This window comes from Monomorium pharaonis, chromosome 4, assembly GCF_013373865.1.
Source record: "Monomorium pharaonis isolate MP-MQ-018 chromosome 4, ASM1337386v2, whole genome shotgun sequence".
Classification (NCBI taxonomy): domain Eukaryota; kingdom Metazoa; phylum Arthropoda; class Insecta; order Hymenoptera; family Formicidae; genus Monomorium; species Monomorium pharaonis.
Window position 1 is genome coordinate 18,062,505 of NC_050470.1, and position 10,028 is coordinate 18,072,532.

Below are 10,028 nucleotides of genomic sequence, written 5' to 3' on the forward strand. Positions count from 1 at the left end.
CAGGCCCTTATTGGCCGCGATCTTGCAGTCTGATTTGCGCATGCATTATGTACGCTGTCGCTACGCACTCGCCGATCCTGGGCACGCGACTCGAATTTCTGTATCCTTGACAACAAGATTTCTTGCAATTTCGTCCGCGACGGTTCCGTTCCTTTCGAGTGGTTGCTTCCACCTTCTCCAGGATGCCGTCCCTGTGTCCCGTCTCTGTGCCATTGGCAGTGTCTTTTTGGGTCCTGTTATACAATTCTGCAGCAAGATTAACAGTCTCACAATCGATAATAACTTTAAGGCAAAGTAAAAGGGCAGTACAATTTGCGTACCCCCGCTCTCAAGGGGTCTCGGTGAACCCTCGGCGGCAGCTCGTTTTTTCCTGCTATTTTGTCGCTCCTCGAGCGTCTTTCGATGGGATAAGGCGTCAAAATTGTACAAATTCGATTTCTGCCGGTTGCTAACTTCCGCCGCACTCGTGATATAACGCTTAAAACGGAAGTGTCCCAGATGCGCACAGTAATAAACGGACACAGTAATAAATAAACACAGACCAAACGGACACAGTAACAAATAGACACAGTGCGAAACAGACATACCAAATGCGCACCGACCAAATGCACACAGATCAAACGGATAGAGTAACAAACAGACTTACTACATGGGTTGCGACTTTTCAGGGCCCCTTTACTGACAGAGTGGGTGCGGGAGAGGAGCAAAGCCCCCCTTGCACTCCCACGCGCGCGCGCGTCTGTGTGTGTGTGTGTGTGTGTGTGTGTGTGTGTGTGTGTGTGTGTGTGTGTGTGTGTGTGTGTGCGTGCGTGCGTGCGTGCGTGCGTGCGTGCGTGCGTGCGCGCGCGCAAAGCATTCTCTGCACCACGTGGATTTTGCGGCTGTCCGTTTGGTCTGTACGTGTTTGGTCTATGTCCGTTTCGTATTGTGTCCGTTTGTTACTGTGTTCGTTTCACTCAGCCTACTCTGTCCGTTTATTATTGTGCGCATCTGGGACTCACTCTTTAAAACAATCTAGTAGAATAAAACAAACAGCAAACAGGACGTCATATCGACACAAAACGAACGCGCTACGCTCTCGCACCTACTCCCGAGCGGAAAGACCCGCGTGGTGAAAACGCGGTCGAGCTCTTGCGGCCTTTGTGACAAATGATAGCCTGCAGTCACGTCACAAAGTTTACACGTCAAATACATGTACATATTACGTCAAATATTAAATTCCATTACATTATTTAAAAGTCATATTCAAGCCCTTCAAATTATATTAAAGTTAAAAGATTAATACATATTTCTCAAAATGATGTAAAAAATAGAGAAAACTTTTGATTACCTGCAATACTGAAATGCAGCTTTTACGACAACACAATAAACATTCATGACTAGTGGCTATATTATGACATCTAAACAGTATGTATAAACATTCATGACTAGTGGCTATATTATAACATCTAAACAGTATGTAAAGAAGCAATTTAGACGGTTATCCCCAAAATTCAACACAAAGTATATAAAATATTGTGAACTTTGTAACTCCACATCTACTCCATATTATTAAAGTTGGTGCAATATACGCATACTTCGCTCTACCACTCACTTTCTAAAAACGCCAGGTCGGCATTGCCAAAATTTACATTATCGACAAAAATTGTATGTAATGCTGCGAGCCTCACTTAGTTTAGTTTAGTTCAAGTTGATCTCCCATACACAGAGCGCAGCTCGGCTGTATATAACCTTACTTCCAAATAAATTTTCATTTGCATAAGACGTGCAAATTTGTGTTACATAAAGTTAGTTGTGTTTCTACCCATGCACACTTGATTCGACAACCAAACTCAATACATATTCGCTTTCTCTCCTTTATTATTAACAATATTACATTATTACAAACATTATTACATAGAATCGCTTTCACTTGAAAAATATCATTTGTTCATATACTTAAATAAGAGAAAAATTTATTTAGCGCAAATTATATAGAAATAGTTAGTAGTGATTAGATCTGTTATTTTTGATAATTTCAAATATTCGTAACAACTCTAAGAGTCACGATTTTTTCTTTAAATAAAGTAGCTTCCAAGATCTTAAGTCATGTTTGCTTACTTAACCCATTTCAGACCAAAATGCCACATTTTATTCTCAACTTTCAACGCTCTATCTATTGATGTAATCAATCTAGTAAAAATTTTTTGAATATCATTTTCGAACGCAAAAAGCCTCCTCTTTCAGATGCCATCGTTAAAATTGACGTACAAAGTTTTTGAAAAAAGTTACAGCTTATTTTTTTTGAAAAAGAATCGATTTTTTCGTACATTTTTTTCATAAATTTCATATTTTGAGTTTGAAAACAAGTGGCCAGAACATCTCTACCATGGTAGAAAGTGTCATCTGTATCTGTTCTAAAAGATCTCATCATGATTTTTTCGAAACTTTAATATGGAGACTTCAAATTTCAGCAAATTCAAAAAAATCGATATTTCTTAGATTCTTTCATGGTGATCTTACTAAATATAATCTAAAACCGACTAGAATTCATCGACATATAAAAGGCTTGAAAATTATAAATATTCCGATATTGTCAAATCATTGTCAGTCCTAAAAATCTATAATCTTTGATGCAGAGACACTACCGTCGGCATTAGCCTCACCCAAGATACACTGGCGTGGAGGTTGCTAGGATTTGTATTTCTTGTGTGTGTGTGTGTGTGTGTGATGCGTGCGCGTGTGTGTGTGTGTGTACATATATACATACATACATATATATATAAAAGTTCATTCTTGGAATTATTGAATAGAAAAATTCCATTCAATAATTTTTAAGATAAAATTTTTAAAAAACTAAAATTGATATAATAATAATTTAATATTAGTTTAGTTTAATAATTATTTCTTTTAACCTTTTCGATTTTCCTAATGTTTCCTTTGCCTAACCTCTAAACACCTTAGATTTGTTCTTGTAGCTGCAATGCTGTACTGGTGTAATAATTTAGAATAAAAAAAGATATTTATCTTATTCTAACTTATTTCACCAGGGTATCAATCATGTAATTTTCAGAAACTTGAAAAATAAAATTTAGATAAACTCACTGATTGTAACCAATGGAATCGTTGTGTTTACGTGAAACTTTTCACTTTTCACGAAATTTTATTGTCTAAAAATTACATGATCAAGGCCCAGTGCAGCAGTGCAGCGACAAAGAACAAGCCCCTTGTTTAATATATTTCTCTTTCTCTCTCCCTCCTTCCCTCCCCCCCCTCTCTCTCTCTTTCTCTCTCTCTCTCTCTCTCTCTCTCTCTCTCTCTCTCTCTCTCTCTCTTTCTTTCTACATAGATATGCTTACCCCTGTGTCAAGCGTGTAGTTGATACTGTGCCTGACAAACTTTGTTTGAGTAAGGTTTCTCCTAATTCATTTAATTCTTCCAATGCTTTTGCTTTACTGTCAATTTTTTCTTCCTCAGTATTGATGATTTCATCTACGGAATATTGTCAGAAAAATAGTATAACAAACATAATAAAGTAAATATATAAGAAAAATGAAGAAAACATAAACATTACTTGTAAAATCTCATAAATCTGATTTTATATTAAATTTCTTCAATTATGATTTACACTCACTTTTTTTATTTATAGGCGAGATACTAATTGGTTGCATTATGGCGTTTGGCATCAAGAAACTTGCTTCAGACTTAATTGGTTTTTCCAGAACACTAAAAATATCTCCCAACATGTCTATATCCGACCGATGGTCAGCCGATGACGTACTCTGCATTGTGTTTGAATTGCTCTTACAAGGAACCTCAGCGGGAGACAAGTCCAATAGAGATAATTCATTGCAAATTGGCTTAGAAGCTTCTGCTGCAGTAGACTTGGGAACTTGTCCAAGAATGATAATCGATGTGTATTTTTCAAAGACTTGATTCAATTCATCGCTCGCAGCTAGTACATCATCTAATAATTATAAATTGCATAGAAAATGAATTTAAAAAATAAAAACTTTTGTTAAATGTAAGAAATAGTGTACAGAAAAGAAACAGTATGAAATTAAAACTAATTTATTCTATATTATTTCATATATAAATAAGAAATTATATCCTTGTTTATATAAAACAATCATTTTATTAATAATTTTGTTAATAATAAACTTATTATAATTTTCTTTAAAGAGTATAATAATCTTAATTTTTATAATAATATTACATTTGTAATTCAATATTATCATTCAAAACAATCTATAATTATCACGTACAAAAATACAATCTACAATTGTTTTGGTAATAATAGACTTAAAAAACTCTAATTCTTGATAATTCTTTAAAGATCTTGGCACTTTCTATTCAATATTTTTTCTTTCTATTTATGAAATGTATTGTTAAATAATAAAAATATAATTTTCTTGATAAACTTATATAAAATTAATACGATAAACAGGTCAATATATCGAGCCAAAACAAATTTTTCTAATACAATATAATTTATTAAATAAACATTATATAATTATAAACGCAACTAAAAAAAACAGCTGTGTTAAAAAATGTTAAATTTTGAAACGTTTCGACTATACTTACAAGGGAACGGACAGAACTGTCCCTCACCGATTTTAATGAGCTTTAGATATGTTGTAGAACATGAAAAAATATTAGACCCATATTTTTTTTAGCGGCGTATCTCGACGTTTAGGGGTTGAAACCACCGCTCAAAAACAACGCGTTTTTTCGTTTTTGGCGAATATCTTTGAAAATATAAGGTTTATGAAAAAATGATTTATACAAAAGTTTTATGGTATTTTATACTCTTTCCAATAGTATATTTAGATTTTCCAAAAATTTCAAACTTTTTAATTTCAAAATTTTAAAAATTATTGGCAAAATGAGATGATAATCTCGTGCTATAGACGTCGCGCTAGAAGTTGCGTTATTTCTTTAGTCGCGTCACATTCAATCACTGCCTCTCTTGCGTATATTTTTATATTAGAACACAAAAACGGATTAATCTTAATTACATAATACTCAACATATTACATGGTATAAAGCATAAATGCATATATATAACAAAAGTAGCGTGGTGGTGGTGGTGGTGGTGGTGGTGGTGGTGGTGGTGTGTGTGTGTGTGTGTGTGTGTGTGTGTACGTACATTTTCATTAAAAGGAAGATCTTTTCAATAGGAAGAAGATTTTTAGTCCCCATACAATTTTTTTGTAAATTTATAAAAACGTTAACACCTTTTATATATTAATCATGCATGTCTATTTTCTCGTATTAAATAGAATAATTTATAAATATCGTATTTGATTAATACTGATAAAATTTTTTGGCGGTTTTCGCTTAGCCTTGTGACCAATATCGGTATTCTGTATGAGTTACGCCAAATAAAATATTTTATTTCAATTTAAATGTTTTATTTCAAATTTATATGTTTTATTCCAAAAATTTTTTGGAAAAAACCTTTTTTTTGTTTTTAAGTTTATTTTTATTATTAAATGCAAATTATGTTTAATTCCTTAATTTATGTTAAATATATATACACAAATATACATGCAAACGATATGCAAATATATGCGTGCGTGTTAAATATATAAAAAGTGTTAATGTTTTTATAAATTTGCAAAAAAATTGTATGGGGACCAAAGATCGCCTTCCTATTACTAATGGATATTTTACTGAAACCTCATATGATGCGCCTGCGCGAGAACAACCGGCCCGTCTATCAACACTGATATTAAATTTTTTCGCCCGTGTCGTCTGCAAAATGTGTGTGTATATATATATATATATATCCGTGTAAATGTATTTTCAAACTCATTAAATTAAATTATATAATTATATTATCTTTATTATCAGAGTGTGCTATGTGCATATAGTGTAAATAATATAATTATGCAAATAGTTATTGCAGTTCATATTTTATACTTTTCTATTAATATTATATATTTTGTTATATTGTATTTGCAGTTTTAAATATTAAAAAAAATATTTTGCTTTATATTAATCTATATTCGCATTTGTAACAATGAAAATGTACGTACGCACATACGTATATATATGCTACTTTTGTTATATATATGCACTTATACTTTATATCGTGTAATACGTTGAGTATTATGTAATTAAGATTTTTATGGTCTAATATAAAAATATACGCAGGAGAGACAGTTATTGAATGTGACGCGACTAAAGAAATAACGCAACTTCTAGCGCGGCGCATACAGCACGAAATTATCATCTCGTTTTGCAAATAATTGAGAATGATGGAACCCATATATTATTACATTTGGATGGACTTGGCTTTTAATGCTCTTTAATTTTTGTCCTTACAAAATTTTCAAAATTTTAAAAAAAGTGGTGGGGGTGGAATAAATTAAAAAGTTTGAAATTTTTGGAAAATCTAAATATACTATTGTAAAGAGTATTAAATACCATAAAACTTTTGTATAAATTATTTTTTCATAAATCTTATATTTTCAAAGATATTCGCCAAAAATGAAAAAACTCGTTATTTTCGAGGAGTCGTTTCAACTCCTAAACATTGAGATACGCCGCTAAAAAAAATATGGGTCTAATATTTTTTTATGTTCTACATTGTAGAATCTACAACATATCCAAAGCTCATTAAAATCGGTGAGGAACAGTTCTGTCCGTTCTCTTGTTAGTCCTCTTCAGTCATAATAAATTATCAATATGAATTTAAACACGAATGAAATAACGCAAATAAAAATATAATTAAACAGTTAAAAAATAATGACCATTGAACAACTATAAAACAACGCATCAAAATGTGTCATAACAAATAAAAAAACGTGAACCAATAAATAATACAATTAAAGGAATAATAAGATGAGAAATAATAAAATGTTTTACCCCCAAGTCGGTTTTTTATATTAAAAGGACAGAATAGATAGTCAATAAGTCTTGTCGATAAATCTAAAAAATAAAAAACGATGGAATACGTGTTATGAATAACAAACTGATATGCGTATTGTAAAAAACTATATACTTATATATGTTGATCCTAGATATTAAAACACAATATTAAAACGAGCACCAAACACACAGAGTATTCGACAAAGCATTAAAGACAAGTGTAACATTTGGTAGTCAGAGGCAGAATGAGCGACACTTATTTTCCGTAAGTCATTTTTAACAAAATGTCGAATAAACAATAATAAGAATTGTCAAGATAGTAGTAAATTGATGCCATTAACTTGCTCCTTAATATGGATCATTTCTGAAATTAACCTTTTTTGGTATCTTGATTCAGAATCTAATATCTTAACGTTATCTCTCAATCAAACAGGTGGTTATTTTTTAGCATGTCCGTGGTAACAGAACACAAGACTATCTATTCTGTCCTTTTAATATGAAAAACTGACTTGGGGAAAAAAAATTTTATTATTTTTCATTTTATTATTCATTTAATTGTATTATTTATTGGTTCACGTTTTTATTTGTTATGACACATTTTGATACGATATGCGTTGTTTTATGGTTATTCAATGGTCATCATTTTTTAACTGTTTAATTATATTTTCATTTGCATTATTTCATTCGTGTTTAAGTTCATATTAGTAATTTATTATGACTGAAGAAGACTAAGTATAGCCGAAACGTTTCAAAATTTAACATTTTTTAACACAGTTGTTTTTTAGTCGCGTTTATATTTATATAATGCTTATTTAATAAATTATATTGTATTAGGAAAATTTGTCTTGGCTCGATATATTGACCGTATTAACTTTGTTTAGCAGTAACGAGCTCTTTATATTTGTTTTGTTGTTATATAAAATTGTTGAATTTAACAATAAGTTATACCTGTTTAAAACTAAAATTTTGTTTGAATACTTAACAATTCGAAAATAAACATATTCCCAAAACAAAAATGTTTTTGTGTGCAATGAAGAAAAAGTCATGTACTAAGTATTGATACAAAATTCAATTTTATGTCATTTAATAATTTTTTTTACTTTAAAATAATCTGATTTGTAAAGAAAAATTTTTATTTGTAAGTTTTAAAAAATGGAATCTATTTGTTGGTATTTTTAACAGTTCAAAAAGCAGATTAAAGATAAGAGCAAAAATTTTCATTAATATATAAAACTGTTATAAAATTTTAAACGCATTTTTTCGGGACAGTATTTTCAATCATTGTTGATAAACTTGTTTTATTATAATCCGATTAAAATTATTGAACCATTAAATCAAAATTTTTAAAAGATAATCACATTTTTCTATTAAAAACTCGAAAATAAATTAAAAAATCAAGTTTTTTCAAAATGTGTTTTTCAAAATTGTGTTTTAAAAAAAATAATTTTTTTACATATATCAAATAAGAACTATATTTCTGTAGTTTAAAATTTAAAAAAATTTTTTTGCTTCAGATAGTTCCTCTATTTTATGATAATAACGAACAAAGTTTTTCTTGACATATTCATACCGAATTGCTAATAATTAAAAAAATATTTTTTCTAATGTTAAAAAAAAATTTGTAAAGAGTATTCAAATATTAAAGATAAAATGTCTCGGTTCTTAAATTTAAACAACTTTAATATTTTTTTAAAAAGTATTTCTAAAAAAATACACAAAAATGGTTCCAAAAGTAAGAATATCCTTAAATATATCGCATATTTTTTTATTATACCGCATACTTATTATTCACACACAGAAATTTTCAATTTTGAAACATGTAATTGCAATTTAAATGTTTTAAATTGCTTAATTATATTATAAATGTAAGCAATATTTTCCAGACAATATAAACAATTATATAAAATCTAAATGAATAAACTTATTTTAAGATGTAAGACAAGGTACCAAGCATTTCGACGTTGCCTTGAGTTTCGCTGGCGAGTCTTAACAAAATGGGTTTCAGTCGCTCACATGCCTGATACAACTCTTTCATCAATTCAAGATCCTCTGCACTGGTTTCATTCTCATTGTAAGAGTCCAGCATTTCTGACAATAGCATTACATTATTTTGCACGGATTCTAATTCCATGCCTCTTCGCGAATTTGACTGTAGTCGTTCCTCATCCTACAAAAATACATATTTGTAACAAAAATTTCTAAAATACATAAAATATAAATTCCAAGTAAAAAACAATTAAAGAGTATTAAAATAAGAAATATGAAGAATCAAATTGAAATAGAATTGAAAAAGTAAATAAATATATTATTCTTAATAAACGTCTTTAAGTATCATACGCTTTTTTTTTATTCAAGATCAAAAGATGATTCTTTACGCAAAAGGACTTACATACAATGTTTATTTATAACAGAAAAAAAATTATTTCTTAACTCATTTCCGCCTGATCGTCCATTTTTAAGCACTTGCGTATCTTGGTCGCTCATCACAAGAAAAAAATCCCATAAATACATTTCTAGTGGTAAAAGGGGTTGCTCTTTTCATTTCTGACATTAGTTTTAACATATACTATACAACCTTCGGAAAAATCAATATGGCGACTCTAATGGGGGTGAAAGTAAATCGACTGTTTTTTTCAATATTGCAATTGTAATTCTTGTTGACAGAATTTCTTTTTGAGTCTAAAAAACTACAAAATGACGTCATAAAACACTTTACATTTCACCCCTCTTCATTCCTATCCCTAATCCTTCTGTGATTTCACTCCCAAACAAAGGATAAAGATAGAATTCAAATTGAAACAAGAATCTTCGAAAACCTCGAGAATAAAAATAAAACAATTTTGTTATTTTTCCAATACTATATCTATTTAAGGATTAAAATATTGGAAAAAATAACAAAATTGTGCCGTTTTCATTCTCGAGATTTTCAAAGATGCTCGTTTCGGATTTCAATTACACCTTTGAATATAATAAATTTAAATATCACACTTATAAAAATGTATAATGGAATGTAAATATATGTAACAAAAAGAATGTATAATATAAGATAATAACATTTTATTTACATAACGTTCTTGTATTTGTATAATATTACATAAAATAGAAATTTCAAGTCTATATAACAATTGTCAACTTTTCTTTAAAAAATAATTTAAAAGTAAAATAAACTTTTC

At 29.8% G+C, this 10,028-nt stretch overlaps 1 protein-coding gene across 1 annotated transcript in view; it reads right to left on the reverse strand.

Moving 5' to 3' along the window:
• The window catches only part of LOC105835433 (ADP-ribosylation factor-binding protein GGA3), a gene marked incomplete at its 3' end in the record, with an annotated part of 67,699 nt that extends 58,615 nt beyond the window's left edge, over positions 1-9,084 (reverse strand). The window contains 3 exon segments of the mRNA XM_036285669.1: positions 3,339-3,471; positions 3,614-3,946; positions 8,803-9,084. Coding sequence (XP_036141562.1) covers positions 3,339-3,471; positions 3,614-3,946; positions 8,803-8,986 — 650 coding nt within the window.
• Between the last annotated feature and the right edge of the window lie 944 nt (positions 9,085-10,028).